General features: G+C 34.7%; 1 protein-coding gene across 1 annotated transcript; it reads right to left on the reverse strand.

The window, feature by feature from the left end:
- Positions 1-12990: 12990 nt before the first annotated feature.
- On the reverse strand, positions 12991-19015 carry LOC117688622 (uncharacterized). Its single transcript, XM_066085714.1, has 2 exons — positions 17629-19015; positions 12991-17474 (listed from the first exon to the last, which is right to left on the reverse strand). The coding sequence occupies exons 1-2, from the start codon at positions 19013-19015 to the stop codon at positions 12991-12993; spliced, it is 5871 nt and encodes a 1956-aa protein (XP_065941786.1).
- Positions 19016-21629: the final 2614 nt, after the last annotated feature.

A 21629-nucleotide genomic window follows, 5' to 3' on the forward strand; every position in this document is an offset into this window, starting at 1 on the left:
TTGTTAAAAAAAAATGGAAAATGATCTTTAGAAAATACAAAAGAAATTATTTCAAAAAGCTTATTAATAAATGCAGTTTATACAAACATTTATAATAATCCAGCGCTAAAATTTTAAAGACCTGAAATACATTGTAAGATATTGTTCTTAAAGATACGGTTGTGCGTTTGAACTCTTTTATTAAAATCATGTTAGGACAAGTAAATAATTTGAACTGTGTAAAATAACTGTTTTTTTACAATTATAACTTCTGTATTATCAACCACCGATCTAACTATAAATATTCTTTTGACTTTATCTAATTATTGTATACTATTACAAACTCATTATGTCAAAAGTTGTATTGGAATTATATTCGCATTGATTGACATAGAGTTTCATGACAAGTAAAATCGCCGTTTTCTTTTCACAACCTTACATTTATTGCATTTGTGCATTCGATAACATTCATAATGATGTCTAATTAGTATTTGCATGTTCTTTAATCTGTTAATAAGCAGTATTTGCATGTTCTTTTATGTCTTTATAAGCTAAGCTTGTCAACCAACGCATTTTCATGTTTTTGTTTTCGCTGGTGACAAACGTCATGAAAATGTAAGAATTTGTGAAATCTTTCAAATCTTTAAAGTTGTTTTGCAAAAAAATAGGCATATTGATTATCTATTCATTTATTGATTTAAAATTATCTCTTAAAATTGTGTTAAGTTAAATAAAGATTGCATTAATCGTTGAAATGTTTGGAGGATAGTTTTGAAATTGAAATGGCGTTACTTGATTTTATCAGCGACACTGCGTTTGAAACACGATAACATCTTTACCAGGCAGACGGGTTTCAAATAAATTTAAGAAATAAAACTCTGAAACTTATGGATCACGCGGACAATTTTCAGGGTAGGTTTCCTCACTAGAAGTTTACCCCAGAGCCACCTAAAAACGTTCTACAATGATCTTTTTTTTTTTAATAGGTGTGCCTGGATTTTAGTCTGTTCTGTTTCGTCTTTCATCGAATATTCCTTATCAGAGCAGTGGTTGTCATATTGTTTTTTGTTCAAAACGCGTTTCTGCAAATGTAACGTGTTCGGGTGAATTTGATGCCGTGAAGCATGAATAGTAATCTCGGCCGTATATAGGGGATGTATAGCGATTAGCGTAACAATAGAAATCGACAATTAATATGGCGATAATCGGAGATAAAAGGGAGATAGTGCGTATTAACTTTTTTTGCAATGTTTCAAAGGTTTGTTTTTCAATTAAGAAGCGATACTGCTGCGTTTATATCATTCAAATGTTTTAATTTTATTTTCAAACCTCTAAATCTATTCATTCATCAAACTCCAAAAACATAAAAATAGCATCCCTAAGATTCTATAAAAAGAGGTTCTTGTAGATTTAAAGTGTATTTATAATGGATCAGTTTAAAGAGATAATATGTTATTTAATATTATTATAAAAAACGCCAAACAGTAAAATAACTAACTCTCCCTTAAACAGCTAGCAAGATGAAGTTTTATTCGGTTTAAAATTTCCTTATAACATTCTCACGCCAAACAATTAATTAAGGACAATATAATGTCGTGGGGTGATATTTGCAAGAATATAGAATACATAGAAATATACATAAAAATGTTATAATATGTTAATGCTAAAATTTTGTTTAACCTGAGCTTTCGAGTTCATACAGAAACTAAACTAAACTTTAGCTGTCATTTATTTTAACATGTTTTTTTTATTCTTTCGTAAATGTATCAACACACCTTGAGAAAGATTGTGAGTTTTCTTAAGACGAATACAAAACAAATGAAAGAATCATTTCTTCTCAAAGATAATCTTTAATCATAGTTAAACATATAGTATTATAAAACATTGATCTTTGTTTTCATTGAAGGATTTAAAAACAATGCCAAATGAAGAAATTCATATATAAATACCTTTTGTTGTAGGAATATACATTTTCTTTAAGGAATATAGATAAAGTATCAATTTTCGTACGTATGTATGACACATAGTTCACAAATACAGCACATTACATATTTTATCTATATTTTAATAACACTACATCAATAAAAAATACAAAACATTAACAGAAACAATATTTTTACACCTATGTTGGACGAATTCACACTTATCAACAACATCTTAATAAGTTTCAATCGCAAAAGAGAAAATGCATTTTACTTGAACCAATGCACGCCAGGAAGTCTAAGGACTATGTGTCGTGTTTTTTTGTAAAAAAAAATTCCGATGTGATATAAAACGAACGATCTCTGATGGATTTATAAATGGATGTACATGTACCTGATCACATATCTGTGTTTGATTTAAAACATCATTATTTCAATGTATTATGGTATTTAATGAAGTCTTCATTGTTTACGAAAAATGCAAGAAAGATACACCGTACGTGAATTATATATCCTACAGATGGTAAAAGCGATGCATTTATAAATTGATAAATGTTGTTTATGTGATTTATTACCTTTTACTACTTGCATTTTCAGATTGTAATGTTTTGACCCGTACCGCAACCACGTAACAGCAGCACAGTAAAAAAAATACAACCACATAGGTGAAACCTGGACTGAGTAATACTTCAAACTGCACATATATCTCTAGTGCTAATACGGTTTGTATAGACATGAGTAAGGATAAAATATCGCGATCAGCACAATTTTCGACTCGTATTCAGCTTTATCATCGCTTTTAAAAAGACTTCCTTTCCGATGTAACTATATCTTTTTTTATGTTTGCACCCAATTTATTTTTATCTAATGATCAACAGGTTGTATTATTGTGTTATTATCATCGATTTTTATCATGAAGAATATATTCGTCGCATTGTGAGGTCATTTTTTTTTCTTCTCTAAGCTTCATTTTTATTGGTTTTTATTTGATCCATGTCTTTATTCTGTTATTGTGTTACGTCATTAGCGCAGTAATAATTACCTTGTCATTTAAGTATTTTTGGCATTAATTTTCTTTTCATTGGTACCAGGCTCTTTGATATAAACTCCCGCTGGTCGTATACAATGTCGTTCCGAGCCGATTATTTGTGTATAGTAAAAGAACGGAAACCTTCTTCTCACATAAAATTTAATAAGTTTTCTATCTTTTTCGTTGCTATTATTCAAAATCTTACTTCACTAGCTAGAAACAATTAACTGTAATCCAAATAACATTTAAGACGGACTAATTGTTCAGTTTTGATATTTAAGATTATTGAAAATCTAAATCAAACTGAAATAAAATATCTTCTTTAGCATCATTAAGGAGGCTTGATAATCAACAAATTAACTATAGTATCTTTTTTCAGATATGATATGTTGAACTACAAAGAATTATTTTGTAAGGAAAAATCTACATATTAACCTTTGAAATTTCATTGTTGGTATGAATAAATGTTTTGTAATTTTTATATGATAATTAAAATAAATATTGCCAATAACTTGGAAAAAGAAAGATACATTTTACATGTATGTTTAAATAGTGAAATACATACTATTTTAAAAATTACTGTTAAATTCATTAATGACTGCTTTGAACACAGATGTCAATTAGTCTAAGGAAATGTTAAACTGATCTATATTGATCAGTAAAAAGATATATACTATACATGCAGTTATTGTAAACATACAATGATGTTCCTATATATCCATAGGGCCTTTGCCAATTATTGTAATTGTGTTTGTGCCAATAAAATATTTGTATTTGTATTTGTATAAAGATCCTCTTCTAAAGTAGATCAATACATACTAAAAATGGCCCTGACAATCAAGCCCTCAAAGCGTCGATTAGAAGCAAAGTATATATCTATCTTGGCATTGATTCACTATTCATACATTTCTTCATCTTTGTCCAACGCATTTCCGTTATCGTTGGAACATACTTTTAACTTCCTTTTTAAATTTCGTGTCCGTAAAGTAGTACACAAAGGGATTCAATGCCCCGTTTACTGTGCCTATGTCCGGAAAGTATATGTTGAATAAGTCGCGATTCCACGATATGTGGTCCTCGGGGTAAACAAACCTCGAGGCTGCTAGAACGGCATGGTACAAGAACAGTGCTTGAAAACTGATTATCAAGAGTGCAGTGATAATGCTAAAAGTAATTGTGACTTTAACAGCTTGATTGTCTTCATTAACGGCCTTGGATCGCGACTTCGAAACGACTTCTTTTCCAGTCCACAACTCTTTCATCGAACGCAAATTTGTAACAGAGCTCACTTGTATTTTATCTACATTTCCAACAGGTTTATCTTGGATAATATTAGAAGCTGTAACAAGGTTTGTAAATGTTTCTTTTGGGAATCGAGGAAAATTCCTCTTCTTTTTCTTCATTGCAGTCTGGCGCAAAACAACTGCTCTGATTTTACACTGGATAACAACAATCACAATCACTACACACAGAACTAAGGCGTTCAGAAACCCAAAATGAATTACTGGAAGTAAATTTTGATCGTATGCCTTGATCATACAGCATCTCGTGGCATTAAAACCCCCAATTGTCAGGCTTCTTGTACCAAAAAATATAAATATAGGTATATTCAAGACGGCGCCAGCAAGAATTGCAACAGCACAGATAATGCTTGACTGTCTGACTGTAAATTGAGATTGAAAAGGAGTGCAAATTTTCTTGTATCGTTCGATGGCGATAAACAGTACCATAAACATTATTCCCATGCGAATGGAATACCCTACGTAGTTTATTATGGGACAAAGGATGGTCACGCCTCCAAAGAATACTAACCTCCGCCGGAATTGCTCCTTTATCACGTGAAAGATTGAAATTGCGATGTCGAAAGAAGCCAGTAGCAGGACAAATAGACGGTAGTTAGATTCGCGTTCATATTTTGTCCGAAAGATGTGCAATACGACTGTGTTACCGAAAATACTTCAACAGTTTAAAACGATCGAAACAACAGTGAGGGGTAGCCTCATCATTATGACCCTTGATTCCTGGTCCATGTGGTTCCACCTGTCGAAATAAGTTAGATCTGTAATTAATAATCAAAGAGTATGTGTCATAGTTGATTCTGAAATTCGGTAATATAATTTTAAATCTTTATGCTATTTTGAATATGGTGTATGGCGGTCAAAAAATAACAAGTACACAGATTTGTGAATCACACTTTTACGGAGAAATCACCATGTACACCATTAATCATAACTTAAAAAGCAAATCATAATAATAAAAAAGGGGGAAAACGATAAATCCAATTTTATTTCACGTAATAAAGTATTCTGAGGCAATAACATTAGGCTGATTAGTTCTAGAGGCAAAGGCTAATGTTGCTTGGTGGTTTTTAAAGAATCATCTTCCCAAGTCAGTGGTTTCTGATCCGCTTTAGTCTACATAAACTCTTGACCGAACAGACAAACAATAGTATATTTGCGCCATCTAGTATAGGTACTGTTTTTTAACAGTTGCGACCTTTCAGAAAAAATACGTGCTAAACAGGAAGAGAAAAAACAAAATTAAAATGTGGACTAAAGCCGAGAGTAGTAGTATAATTGCTGACAGTATTACGCAAAAGTCGACGGTTCAATATTGATCAATGCACAATTACTGTGATTCTTGAACAACGTTTGTTGTACGATACTGCAGATGTTAATGGGAACAACCAGAGATTTTGCCTATTCAGTAATTTTTAAGTCAAGCCAGAGTAGGTCAGAAACTCTTTACTTAAAAAGCCGACAAACGATATAATATGTAAAATGGTATGCATCACTCTGTCTACTAGGAAAACTTTTGTCATCAAGAATATTCTGAGAATATTTACGATCGTATTTCAACTATTGGTGAGGTAAGATTATTATTGTTGTATAATCTACAAAAAGACGGAATTTTTAAATGACACTTACCACTTTTCATGCTTTTTTGCTTCATTTTACAATTTTTTCATTAAATACCTTGAGGCGTACGATATTGATTTTTGTCCATTAGACGTATTTTATGAACTATTTAGATTAACATGTTTCTAATTATACCCCTGCTCCGAAGGGAGTATACTGTTTTACCCTTATCTGTCTGTCTGACTGTCCGTAACAATAATTTCTGTCACATATTTTTCAGCAACTATAAAGGAAATGCTTAAAATTTTAACACGCTATTTGTTTAGGCATGCCATATCGTTGGATACATCTTTTTACCAATCGGACGTCAACTTCCTGTTTAATGACAACATTGTTTATTTTTAGCCTAAATTTTCAAACAAATTTTTGTCAAAGATTTCTCAGCAACTATTTATCGCAGATTCTTGAAGTTTAAACACATTTTTTGTGTAGGCATTCCATATCGTGGGATATATTTTAGTACAAATCGGATGCCAACTTATTGTAAAATGTCGACTTTCTTTTTTAGCCCACCTGAGCTGAAAGCTCAAGTGAGCTATTCTGATCACATTGGGTCCGTCTGTCTGTCTGTCTGTAAACTTTTACATTTTGAACTTCTTCTTTTAAACTGCTTATCCAATTTCAACCAAATTTGGCACAAAGCATTCTTGTGGGAGGGCGAATATAAATTGCAGAAATAAAAGTCCGATCTGTATTCAAAGCGGAGAAAACCTTGAAACTGTAGAAAAAGGGGGGTGCATTTTTAAAAATCTTCTTCTCAAGAACTACTGAGTCCAATTCAATGTAGTTTAGCATAAATTATCCTTATGTGAAGGAACATATAAATTGCAAAAATTAAGTGATAATTCTGTTTCAAATCTGAGTTATTGCGAAAATAATAATAATGGAAAGGCGTGTTTCAATCAGTTTAATAGCTTTGGGTTCGGCATCCGGTAAAATGGGTAGGCAAGACTTGGCCTGGGCAAAACAAAAGATTGGCAGTTATTAATCTGCCAATAAAGATTGGCAGTTATTAATCTGCCAATCTTATTAAAATTTCAGGATATTTGATGGACCAGTATATTTGTATTCGCTGTAAATATTGCAGCAAAATAATATGTATTTAGAATTGACGATTGCCGATCTGCCCCGGCTTTTATTTTGCCACGACTCGTGTTAGCATACCCATTTTACCAAGACTCGTATTCCATACTTCTAAAACGAGGTTCTTTGTTTAAAGCAGCTATGACATTATACGAAAAAGGGTCGATCTGACTATGATGAATTTGCTTGTTGTGCAACAGTTCGCGTATGAAGGGAAATTTTTGAAACATGCAAAATATATTGGTGTCGATTTTGTGAAGTAAATTGAGGCTAAATATTTCAATGCGTTGACAGTTTTCACACATGAGTCTGATGACGTTGGTGTTAGCTTGTTCTGATTTTCGTTTCGTTTTCATTATTTATGCTTTGTAACCTGGGATTTCGTGATTTTTACGTATCAAATCAAACAGAGACTTCGGTAAATCAAACAGTTAACTGTTTACCTGCGCAAATGAAGCAAAATCTGATGTATCAAAAAAGTACTGAAATACAATTCATTCTATCGGTATTTCGGCATTATCTTTTGCGTATGGTAGATTAATGCAATCGGTTTTGTTAAGATGCTCGGCATTTTCTCGAGTTATTCAGTTTAAATACAGTTTGATACCGCTGACGGAAATATGTAGGTATATATACATGTATATATATGATTCATTTCAAAAAAAAAAATTGTCTTCTTTATTTGTTATAGTGCATGTTTCTTGTGTTTAATTGTTTACAATTTCTATTTACTAACCAAATTTGAGTGTTAAGCTTCGAATTATAAGCAAGAGACAGAGATTTGCTCACAATTCTATGTTTGTACACAGATCTTTTAAACTAAAGATTAAAAAAGTAAAAAAAAATGTCAATATTTTCAAAGAAAATTTTCAGTCTGTTCTTCCAGAAACCAAATTAACAACTTATTGTATTGTAAACTTTACCTTTTTGCGTCATTATTACTCCTACTGTACATGTGATCCTTGACTGTGTTTGTGTACATTTGTAAAAATTGATTTTGAACCTCAAATACCAGTGAACTGGTCTTGAGTGAATAAAAGAATTGAAAATCTTAGGCCATTCTTTTTTCCCATTTTAAATGCTGAATAGGAAATATCAAGTTAAAAATCTTAAGCTGAATGTAATAAACTCATGTGAACAAAATATGACTCAAACCTAGGCGAACTGTGAGCTCTGTATCTTGCTTATAATTCTACGATTGACGCTGAAATTTTGGTTGAACATTAGAAATTCTATATGAATTAGAGTATGTTAAATACTTGTACAAACAAAATAAAAGAATGATATTCTGTATATACCTACTCTCTGGGGCCCCCTCTTTATACAATAAATACTGTGAAATCCACATCAATTTTGATAGTTTTTCAGACACGAGTAAATAAAAACGACATCTTTACATCAGTTTCCATAGTTCTGACACATTTATGTTGCGGGGATAAAGTAATTATTGCTATTCCTAAGAAAATATCACAGCGGAAAATTATCCTGGTTTGTACGCGAGGTAAATAACAGTCAATTAATTTATAATGGAGAAGACAAATTAAATTTTTGAATGTTTTAGTTTTAGGAATTGAACACATTGAGGTACAATTTTCTTTTTCACATCTATACATGTAGGATTTTTTAAATAAAAAACAATAACTATTATTTTTTTTTTTGAAAATACAATAACTAATAAGTAGTTGATGAAAAAAATGTACCTATATGCTCTCATATATTTTGATCGTTTTACAAAGTGTGGGGGGGGGGGGGGGCAGAACGAAAATATAGGGAATTGGAAGTTAACAACTTAACAGTGTACCCCTACCACATGTTTAGTTTTATATCTTGCGTGGGATTTTCTTATTCTGGTAAAAAATTGTATTTCTTGAAGGTACAATGTCAAAGATTACGTGTATGCAAAAATAAGTGTAAAATTCGAATACTTTACAATATTTATTTTTTATTATTCTACCGAGGGACCATATGGCACAATATCTTTTGAACGCCCATTGTTGCTCAGGTGAACGATGTGGCCCCATGGGCCTCTTGTTTTGAATATTCCCACCAGAGCGGGGGTACAAATGTATCACTAGTGAGCATTGGCTCACAGATATTTTGTTAAAACTTTGAACAATTAAATGAGCATTTGGGCACGGTTTTAACAATTCAGGATTTACTTATCTTAAGATTTTTGCATAGTTATCCCATAAATTTTTGCTTTGATCATCTTGTTTGTTCAGGTGATGAATATGGCCTAGATGATTTTAAAATAATTACCATTGAAAAAAAAAGACTCGTCCCTTCGTTTTAACAAATCTGAACTCATGTTACCTAACGATGCATAGTACCAAGTTTTATTGAATTTTGTCAAGTGGTCTGTAGAAAAACGTCTAATACGTGAAACGTTTCCGAATTGACAGACACTCGGGAAAAATATCAGAAAAGTACGTTTGAACTAATGTGAGCTACAAAACTAAGCGTTTTTACATCTGATCAGAATAGTATTATTACCGTTATGATTAAACGTCATTAAAATTTTAATTACATACAAATTTTACCTATCAAAGTAAAAGTGTGTGGCATAGGAAAATAGACTGCTATATTAGAAATCTTTTGACAAAACTCCGCATGTTTTTTTTTATTTTTATAGACATATTTACAAGTTCCTGTATTTTTAATAACCTCTCCAGTCGACCAACCTCCGGAATAAACCAATATTTTGCTCCAAAACGTTGATCTATTAAAATAAGACAATCCTTCTGACGTCTTTTTTACATTTTGAGGTTACTTGGGTGATAAAATTTTACTTCCACATTTTAAATATGATTTAAGCTATTTCTTCTTTATTTTAAACCCCCACCCCCTCTTTCTCTCTTTAACTTATTTTTTATAGAGAGAAATGAAAAATACCGCATATTGTCCTTAACACAGTAGCTCATACCAAATTGTGCATGCTACAAGCAATTTGGTTGTTCGGGCTAAGATAAAAAGAAGCTAGTTTAAATTACTTACCAATTGTCTTCAAAGGAATCCTGCTGCACGAAGACAAAATTTAGTAGTAAAATCTATAGAACAGGGTTTTCTGAAAGCGTGGTTTAGGAATAGCTAACGTGAAAGGTAGAATCAATTTTATACTGATTAAGCTATGAAGGCGGAGTCGATGTCAAGTATTCTACAAACATTCATATCGTGTCATATTTACCTTTCATTCCTATAAATAAAGAAATGTTTGTTCTATAAACAATATTGTACATAATATAATTAACTATTAATCAGCAATTATGTTTACCATTATAAATTTAAACCAAAAGGAACTTTTGTTTGTTTATAACATAAGAAATTTTGTTAGTATAATTGTTACCTATCGTTGAAAAAAAAATAAAAAATAAAATATATATGTTGCTTGTGTTTCGGCAATGTTGCTTTTATGATAGTAGGTAACGACTGAGCGTAGTTTACCGAGCATTTTGTCCAGAGGAAATACCAAGACATTGTTAGATGAACAGATATTAAGAGTAGCAGCTAAATGTAAACTGCAGCTGTTAATTAGCTTTCATTATCCTTTGTAATCAATACAACTTTGTCAGAAACACCCTGGTTTATCATCATTGTTCTGAATTTAAATCCAACTTTCTGGCGGCCAGTATGTGACCCTTAAAAATGGTCAGTTTGTAAAAAATTTGAACACAATGCCAAGGTTTTTTTTATAAAATGACAAGTCACATTGGGGCAATATAGTAAAAATTTATTAATTCTTAAAAAATGTTCTTCTCTACTCCCATATATATTTGTTAAAAACTAAATGCCTGGTTATAATGTCCATGAGGCCACCTACCAAAATTGTGAAATCCATAACCCCTGGGTCAGGGGTTCAGGCTCTAGGGTTGGGCTAATATGGCCATATAGTTAAAATGTATTAAATCTTAGAAAATCTTAGCTTAGCTTAATTTAGCTTTGGTGTGGTTTTTCTGATAGAGTCTCGTTCAGCTCAGTGAGTTCCGTAATTATAAAGCATAAACAATGTACACTGTCGATGTTAAAACTCGTTTTTATTATGTACATGTATTACTTAATCACATATACTTGCATATACCATTCGAGGTAATAAAAAACAATTTCTCAATTCATACACCTTCCGATCGGAAAAGACAGTCAATAAATCAATTGAACGGATTTGGAAAGTGCAAAGGGTATGTATATACGTATTCCGATCCATCGTTTGAACAGCTACAAAAAGGATTTTGAAACTACGATTAACACTATGAGTTTTTGTTTCTAAAAATTGAGTAAAGTATTAATTATATTTACATGTACTACCACACGGTAAATTTAAAATTTGAAACTTAACAACCATGCATTATTTCTGAATTCATAGGTCTGATTTTGATACGAGATGTTTAGCGATTGGAGAAAAATCTTATTATATACAGCCAAAGGAAACAATAAATTGGACAATAAACTGTCATTATCATAACATTTAAGTTAGTAAAGAAATGATATACTCAGTATGTGTCGATGGTTAAAATCAACTGACCAAAATAAATCGGTTTTTACCCTCAACATAAACATGAACTTAAATTAGATTGAATAGGTTTCTTGATTTTCTATTCATAGTGATTAGCTTTTCCATTGATCGAATATGTTTTTCATTAGTACTTGAATGAGAATAAAATCCGGGATGTGTTCTGTCGTTATTGATGCATCAAACAAAATTGATAGTGTAATATTTCTTCACTATGAAAATAGAAGCAAATATATCAAAAATTAAAGGATATTATTTTCTCTCGCGCTGTCTCTCTCTCTGCGTCTTGTTCCGGATCACGCTCATATTCTGACAATTAACACTCAGATTTTTACCACAAAAAGCTTGGATTTTGTTTTTCTATCAGATCGTGGCTTGCATGGCAAACGTAAAGGATCATTAAAGCATATGTACAAAAATATCTATGGAAAACAAAAAAGTTTACCCTTTGACCTCTATTTCTTTTATAAGAAATGATCGAAGATCCTTCAAATATTTTAGCTATTTTGTATACCTTAATCCAACAAAATTGTCATTCAATTATTTTTTCGTTGTTTTTTTGTTTGGTATTGTTACACAATCCCGCTTTGTATATTGGCAATATAATTTTGCAATAAATCATCACCACGGTGTGAATTTGTTTCAGAAGTCTACCAAAGAAAACCACGAATTGTAACGACTCTACAGTTAATTCTTTTTTCAAAAAATTACATACTTTTTTGTTGAATGATGAGTATGCAAATATGTTTCCTAATTTATATCAATTGAATGATGACTTTCAATAATTGATCATTAACACCTAAGTTTATTCAACTGTTTACATTTCAGATAATTTCTGGGTGTGCTGTTAGAAGAACAGCTAAGTTAACCATGGAAGGCAATGTTACAATCTTCTAAGTTTTATTGATAAAGCGTGTGCCAACATATGGTAAAAGGCTGTAACAAAAAATAGAACACAAATAAAGACACCATTACAATACCATGTCATACAATACACACACAGTCACATGCATTTATATTCTAGTAAGCTATCTTTCAGAGTTAATAGAGAGAAATTACATATTCAGAAAACTTAATAAATTCAAGATCTATTAATAAACCAGAAACTTTTAAAACAAATTGTTGATACTAAATATACAGAAATAGCACATTTAAAAATGGCCGCCAAAGTATCGATTAAAATATTAAACCGTGTTCGATTAAAAAGAGTTGATTTACACATAAAAAGCAATCTAAGAAACAGAGATATTCATAACTATGAGTTTATATAATCAGTCTTACATTTTGAGCAGGCTAGGATGGCATTCAAATCAAGGAAACGAAGGTGGAGCACCTCGTGTATTTCGACTAGGTAAAACGTTGGATCAACGAAAACATTGAAGAGTTCCAAAATACAAAAAACATTAGATAACTCGTACAACGAAGACAAAAAAGGGGCATAACTCTTGTTTGATTACAGCACACTCCCCGTCTGGTATCTTACTGATACCACTATTACATTTAGTAAAGAAAAATAATACAATAAACAATCGATGACAAGGTTCGACTAGACTATTACTCTAACAACACGACAAGTTCTTGCACTGGTCTGGTATAGAAGGTAGGTTTCCCGTCACGGATGGTTCTAACCTCAACTTTCCGGACTAAGTCATCTTCACTCTTAAAAACTCTCGAGACAACGCCTACTGGCCAATTGTTCCGATGCTCCGAAGAATCTCGAATAAGTACAACATCATCAGGATTCAGGTTGCGATGTTCATGCTTCCATTTACGGCGGGTTTGTAGAATGCTCAGGTATTCCCTCCTCCAATGACGCCAAAAGATATCTGCGAGCACCTGCACATGCTTCCATTGCGCTCGATAGATGTCTGGAAGATTCAAGGAATCGGACACAACAGGTAAGAAATCCACTTTTCCTGTCAGAAGCATGGACGGACTAAGAATCATGGGCATCTCTGGGTCTGTCGATATTGGAACAATTGGGCGCGAATTAATAATGGCGCAGACTTCACATAAAAAGGTAGCAAGAGTTTCATGTGTGAGGGGTTTGGATCTGGATTCAAGTAGCATAGAGTCTAAAATCTTTCTGGTCATCCCTATCATTCTTTCCCAGATGCCTCCCATATGTGAAGCATGAGGAACATTGAATATCCAAGTAATTCCAGAGTTGCGCAAGAATTCTTGAACGGGTCCTTCCTCTACCTTTACTGTATTCATCTTCATTTCTTCAGCTGCTCCGATAAAATTGGAGCCTCTATCAGAGTGTATAAACTTCACAGGGCCACGGATTGCCAAGAAACGACGGAAGGCGTTTATAAATGAAGAACTTGACCTCTCCTCTACAATTTCTATATGCACTGCCCTACAAAATAGGCGTGTAAAGATGATTCCCCATCTTTTGCTGTTAGCGGCACCTCCTCGAGTTTTGCGTGTAGCCACCTGCCAGGGTCCAAAGGCATCAATGCCGACTGATGTAAAGGGGGGTCCTGGGGTTATCCTGTCTGTAGGAACATCAGCCATTTTCTGAGTTTCTAAACTGCGTCTTAGTTTACGACAAGTCACGCACTTGTGTATGAGAGAAGAAATCAATCGTTTGGCGCCAATGAGCCAATATCCTCCTGTGCGCAGAGCTCCTTCCGTAATAAGTCTTCCTTGATGCTTGGTTTGTTCATGAAAGTGACGAATAAGTAAGGTGGAAACGTGGCTAGCTTTAGGTAGGATGATAGGGTTGACTTCTCTTGCAGGTATTTGTCCGGCTGCTCGATTGATCCTGCCTCCAACACGAAGTAGCCCATTCTCATCAAGATAGGGTGAAAGTGTCGCAATACTGCTGTTCTTTGCTAGAGGTTTATCATTGGCCAGGCATTTAATGTCTGTAGTAAAGTGTGCTTGCTGAGTTTCCTTCAGAATGAGAATCTCAGCTTTTCTAAGAGCATCACACTGGCTAATGGGTTTGGTGTCATGATATCCATCACGTCGATTCCGAACTATGCGTTGAAGAGATGCGATTGCGGAAACCTGAGACTTCCAGCTAGAAAAACGCTCAAAGCGCTTTGTTCCGAGACAAGCAGGCACCGGGGAAAGATGGTTGGTGGTGATATTTGTCATCAGTGGCCTAACTTCCGCATCATAATCAGGTTCAATGAGTGGAAAATACTCCGAGGTACCAGTGCATTCTGATGTACTTGTATTGCTTAGCCACTGTGGGCCAATTATCCAAGGAAGCTGCATGATATCAATGACTGAAGTGATACATCTGGTGCAGGAATCGGCAGGATTCTTGTCTGTAGGAACATACTTCCATTGATCAGCAGTGGAGATTTTCAGAATGCGGTCCACTCTATTACTCACATACGTATAAAAACGACGAGTACGATTGCTGATATATCCCAGCACAACTTTGCTGTCTGTGTAATAATGCATAGAGTCCAATGGGATGTCTAGCTGTATGGATATTATTTCTGCAAGTTCTGTTGCCAGAACAGCTCCACAGAGCTCTAAGCGTGGAATAGTGTGACCTCTAGGTGGGGCTAGCTTGCCCTTGCCCATCAAGAACCTAACGCTGTTGCGGCCTTGGTCATCTTCCACTTTAATATATGCTGATGCTCCAATAGCTTTTTCAGATGCATCGCAAAATATATGAACTTCAGCAGTCTTGGCTAGGCTCACAGACACGTGCGATAACATCCGTGGTATGGCGACTTCTATTAAGCTCTGAAGTGAAGACTGCCACTCTGTCCACTTCTGAAGGTAACTGGAGGGTAAGGGTTCATCCCAGTCTACACCAGGGGGTGTTGCTTCTCGAAGGAGGATCTTTCCACTTATAGTAATGGGTGTTATAAATCCTATGGGGTCAAATAAACTATTCACCGTTGACAATAGACCACGTCGAGTGAATGGCTTTTCCTTCACAGGCACTGTAAATCTAAATGTGTCATCTTTCAGGTTCCAACAGAGACCAAGGCTTCTATGGACCAAATCGTCGTCGTCAAACTCCTTGAGTTGTTCACCATGGTCACTTGGATCAAATGCTTCCATCACTGCCAGTTTATTAGAGGTAATTTTGTGTAGTCTTAATCTACCATCTGACTTCATGGCTGACTGGGTGCGTTTCATGAGGTCGATAGCGCTGGCTTCATCAGGCAAGGAAATGAGTCCGTCGTCAACATAAAAGTTACGATTCACAAAGTCCTTCACATCTTCATCAGCATTCTCTACTGTCTTGCGGATTCCGTAAGTTGCTATGGCAGGCGATGGACTATTGCCAAATACGTGTGCACGCATTCTGTATTCAACAAGGATGTCGTCAGGATCATTCTCTCTGTACCAATAAAAACGTAGGAAGTCCCGATGGTCCTCATCCACCCGAAAACGGTAGAACATTTGTTCAATGTCCGCAGTAATTGCCACTTCATCCTTCCTGAAGCGAAGTAGGATTCCTAATAGGCTGTTAACCATGTCTGGACCAGACATAAGAAGGCTGTTGAGTGAGATACCTTCATGAACAGCAGATGAATCAAAAACACCTCTAATTTGTTCTGGCTTTCTCGGGTGGCGAACTCCAAATAACGGTAGATACCAACAAACTGCATTTGAAGACGAAGGAGCCACTTCTGCTGCTCCACTGTCCAGTACTTTACGCATGAATGTCACAAACTGTTCTTTCTTAACATGATCTCTTTGCAAGTTTGTATGAAGTATTTGGGCTCGGTGAAATGCTTGTGGTTTGTCGTTGGGTAAGTATTCAGGAAGTTGTCTAAAGGGCAGAGGGGTTGTCCAATAACCTTCCTCGTCCTTTTTGAAAGTTTTGTCCATAAGCTTTAGGAACAAACGATCCTCAACTGATAAACCAACTTGGTCATCGTCAGGCGTCTTTGTGAATACATTATCACCCCGAAAGTCACGAGCACAAACTAAACTGTTAGAAGTTGAAATCTGTTCTTTGATATGCAAATGATTTGGACAAAGTTCATTGCATGTCACTCTACCGTCATTCAAAACTGAGACTTTCTTCACGTTAAGGGACGTTCTCTGATGAATCCTCCCAAGACAGACTTCGCCAATAATGGCCCAACCAAGAACGAGTTTCTGTGCGAACGGTGCTCCGCGGGGTCCAAGGATTTGCTCTTCAACATGATGGGCTTCCAGTAGATCTCTGCCAATAAGTAAGTGAACTTTTGAGTCTGGATCAAACTCAGGAATCTTAGATGTGATAACACTAAGATGATGATAGGATTCTGCAATCTCCGGTGTTGGGATTTCAGATAAATCGTTAGGTATGTCCTTGCATTCGAGAGTAGATGGAAGGTCTAAAGTAACGTTCTTGTCAATAGATCGCACTTTGAGTCCGAGAACATTTCTGCCATACATAGCTGTCTTTCTTGAACATGTAGTTAGGGTGAATTTGGTAGGTACACTAGAGATATTCAGGATATCTAACAGTTCGGGTGAAGCAAGTGTCTGATTGCACTGATCGTCCACGATCACATAAATACGGTGCACATTGTTCGGGTTGTTATCATGAAACACATCCACAAGAAAGGTTTTGCTGCAAGATTTTCCTTGGAATCTGTCCCCGCAGAAAGTCGTACACTTTGATGTCACAGTACTACTTGTCGAAACCTTGGACGTTGAAGGTAAGTTTGCTTGGCCAGGTCCAGAGGAGTGTGGTTGTGTAAAGGAGTTGCGAATTCCCTCCCCGCCATGAATGCTTGGGCTCCAAGATGAAACTTTATCCACATGTAGTGCTGTGGCATGGTTGGAATACCCGCAGATTTTGCACTGAATTCTCACTTGACAGTCCTTAGGTAAGTGTTGGGTTGACAAACAACATCTTGTGCAAATGTTTCTGCTTTGTAAAAAGTTTTTTCTCTCAGTAAGTGGCTTTGCACGAAAACCATAACAGTCATGTATGCTGTGATCAGCCTTGTGATAAGGACACCGGTTCGGATCAACTCGTCCAGGGTCAGTCACCTCTGATTTACGACTTTGCACGAGGAGTACGTACGGGTCTGTTCTTATTAGCAGGAACTGCTGGTCTGCTATACACAAATGCAGGGTCATTTCTTATAGCACACATTTCCTTGAGAAAAGTAACAAAAAAGGAAAAGGGTGGAAATGGGACTTTATTTGTTCTTTTGTGGGCAGATGCTCTAGTGATCCACTTTTCTTGGAGGCTGTAAGGTAACTTGCTGATAATGGGGTTCACTCCTGAAGATGAATCATAATAGGCTAAGCTTGTGGCAAACTGGGGGTTTGTTTTCAACGATTCAATCTTGATTAAAATGTTCAGTAGGTCGTATAGTCTACTATTTTCACTCGAACCTATTTGTCGAAAGTTCTCTAATTGTGAACGCAGCGAAGACTCAATCAGTTCAGGTCTACCATACATCTCGTCTAATCGTTCCCATATCAGTTTGACAGCACGGTCGGCATCACCAGGGTTGGCATTACGGATGCTGGTGGCCACTTCCTTCGACCTTCCTGAGAGACGGTTTATGAGCAATTCAAGCTCTTCAAATTTTAACACTTTTAGTTCAGCCACAATGCTTTGAAATGAAGATTTCCAAGAATTATACGATTCAACTTTATCGTCGAAATTAGAGAATCTTTCTGGAACAAGCTGTTTTCGCATGAGGAATAATGTCAACTCTGACAAATGTGAGTCTGCAGATGACATCTGGGTTTGAGTGTTCTGTATATCAACTGTATTTGACAGAGGATCAACATGATCAACAGGAAAATGAGCTGCACTGTTGTCTGCAAAATGTTGTCGCTGGATATAAGACGGGCGATAAGGTGTGGGAATTGGAACACTTTCGGCAGGAATCGGAGTACGAAGGTCTGCATCTTCACGTTCAATGTCATTATCATGTGAGTTCAAGTTTTCAACATATCTTCTAGTTCGGTCCTTTCTATTGTCTGTTGTAACAGATAACGACACATCATCCTCTTCGTCCTCTTCATCCATCATCACAGCACTTTCTTGTTTGAGTAGATTCAGATTTATCTCTACTTCTTGTTTCTTTCTTGCTGCTTCCGCTTTGTGGGTAATTTCTTCCTGTTCTAATTTCAGCTTTTCTTTCTGAAGTTCTGCTTCCTTCTTCAGGTATTCTAATTTCTGCTCTCCTCTTCTTCTTCTTTCTGAACTTGAAGTAGTAGAAATATGTGATGCATTTTCCACCAGGTCCATTCTTAAATTCTTTATTTCTTCTAAAGCGTTTTCTACAAGTTGTGACGCTCTTGTATAATATGCTTTCAGTTTCTCTTCTTCTTTTCTTGCAAGTTCATTTTTAACTCTGCGTAAACATTCTCCATACACATTGACTCTTTCTGTATATTCCTCAAACACAACACGAATGTCATTGTCGAGTTTTCGTAAAGATTTCACATCTTTCTCACTATCTTGTATACTAAGAATAGAATCTTCAACAGAACTCCAGGCTCTGTCTATAAGTTTTCCATTTTCCTTACACAGTGTTTCAAAGTTCTTTAAACCTTTCTCTGTAAACTTAATTTCACGTTTAACTTCTCTTTCTTCTTTGTCTGCTGACTTATCTTCTTGTTTATCTGCTGACATTTTTTCAAGCTGACTGTATCACACTGTGTACTGTATGGGGTAATGTGAGTTTCAATGGATCCATAAACCTGGTAAATCCTTTTACTGTGCTGTTAGAAGAACAGCTAAGTTAACCATGGAAGGCAATGTTACAATCTTCTAAGTTTTATTGATAAAGCGTGTGCCAACATATGGTAAAAGGCTGTAACAAAAAATAGAACACAAATAAAGACACCATTACAATACCATGTCATACAATACACACACAGTCACATGCATTTATATTCTAGTAAGCTATCTTTAAGAGTTAATAGAGAGAAATTACATATTCAGAAAACTTAATAAATTCAAGATCTATTAATAAACCAGAAACTTTTAAAACAAATTGTTGATACTAAATATACAGAAATAGCACATTTAAAAATGGCCGCCAAAGTATCGATTAAAATATTAAACCGTGTTCGATTAAAAAGAGTTGATTTACACATAAAAAGCAATCTAAGAAACAGAGATATTCATAACTATGAGTTTATATAATCAGTCTTACATTTTGAGCAGGCTAGGATGGCATTCAAATCAAGGAAACGAAGGTGGAGCACCTCGTGTATTTCGACTAGGTAAAACGTTGGATCAACGAAAACATTGAAGAGTTCCAAAATACAAAAACATTAGATAACTCGTACAACAAAGACAAAAAAGGGGCATAACTCTTGTTTGATTACAGCACACTGGGTTTTTTTTGAAGACTTATATTGCATATTACAGTTCCATCTCTAGACCTTTTTTTGAATAAAGTATACTTTATTAAAAAAATTTACGCTTTTGTTTTAAAGATTGAGACAATTACTGAATGTTCAATAGAAAAAGCAAAACGTGAACCATCTCAAAAATACATAAAACGAAATACAGAGCAACATGGACCTCCAAATATATAGAGGTAGGATCAGGTGCCTTGGAGGAGTGAGCATCCTTTGCAGACCGGTCACACCTGCCGTGTGCTCTTTGTCGTAATCCGGAAAAAAAAATCCGAAAAGTCCGTATACAATTAGGTGATTAATTAACAATTAGTATGAAAAACGTCAGTCAGCATGCGGCCCAGTAGAAGATATCTTAATAATGCTATATTTATCAAGTTTATAAAAGATTACGGCGAACGTTTTTAAGGCGTCGAGCTAATGCTCGGCAGCCTTTTAGCGATCGTCTGGATTGGCAATCGTCCAAAAATTCATGCTCTGCACCGCCTTTTAAATGCGCACAAGAAATAAGTTCCTTTAAGTATTAAACGTATTACAAGATTTTTATTCCATTTATTCAACTAAATTGTGTACAAAAACCCATCTTTGCCTCCCTGGTTATTGACAATTCATTGCATAAGTATAAATTTGCTGAAACAAAAAAATGGCGGATGAATACAATAAACTGTAAACAGTAATTAAGTTTATCGCTTACATTTTAATTGGAGACCGTGCCCGATAGAAATAAAATTTGATATGTAAATTTACTTTATATCGGGCACGGTCTCAAAAATAAATGTAAGCGATAAACTTACCTAGTGATTGTGTTGCAATAAGAAAACACGATAATGCAGTTGGTTTGGTAGGGCATATTAGATAGCACATGTTGTGGATTTGTTTGTAAACAATCATACCATAGGTGATCTTGTTTCAAACGGGAATTGATATAAATAAAAGTATGTTTTATCATTATAATTAGGGACACACAGTTATTCAAATTATGAACCTGTGAAAATTGTTTGAAGACTGTTTAAAGCAGAAAGAACATATTTTTTTTAACTTTGAAATTTCTTCGATTTTTGTATCCATGATGAGTAATTGTATTATAAACGCATCACTACCTATTTTTTAAGGAAATATACTTATTTTTGTTTTTAAAGCAGCACAAAACATAATTCATTAATTTTTTTTATTCTAGTAATATTTGATATACGACTATTAGTATAGAACTGGAGAAATTCAAATTATTGATATATATATTCTATATAAAAGGAAATGTCAGCTCGACGCCTTTGTGGCCGTTCCGGCCTTTGATTTTATTAGTTGGATTACGGATCCGTCGACCGAATTTTTTTGACTTTAAGAAAAAAAAATAAAATGTACTTTTTTAATTTTTTTTTTTTTACTGACCGACATAGATTAAAAGAAATACAAAAAATAAAATAAGATGACTGGTGAAAAATATCAATAAAAACCACATAAATTGGTTTCATTCATGAAAAAAATACCTTAACTTTTTACACTTTCAGTTTTAAAATTGATCGGGTTTGGAATACGGACTTCTATATCACACACGTGCCATGTTGTCTAACGGTAGTTTGTGTTTTATCATTTAAATGGCATACTTTCACATATCTGTCATTTGCAAAAATGACATTTAACTATCGTTTAAGATCTTAAAACACTGTTGTCCCACACATACTGTGGGGCAAGCAGTGTCAGAAGTTCTTGAAAGTGAATGAACCCACGTATTATGTTTCAAAGTTTTGGAAATAAAGTCGTCAGACAGAAGTACGGGTAGCCAAGAATCAACTTGCTGGGTGGAGCAGTCTACAGGTTTCGGTAATTTTAAAGATGTTTAATTTTTTCTGAACTATTGTGGACATTTGTTTTCATTGTGG

The sequence above is a fragment of the Magallana gigas genome, chromosome 1, assembly GCF_963853765.1.
Source record: "Magallana gigas chromosome 1, xbMagGiga1.1, whole genome shotgun sequence".
In the NCBI taxonomy this organism is placed as follows: Eukaryota; Metazoa; Mollusca; class Bivalvia; order Ostreida; family Ostreidae; genus Magallana; species Magallana gigas.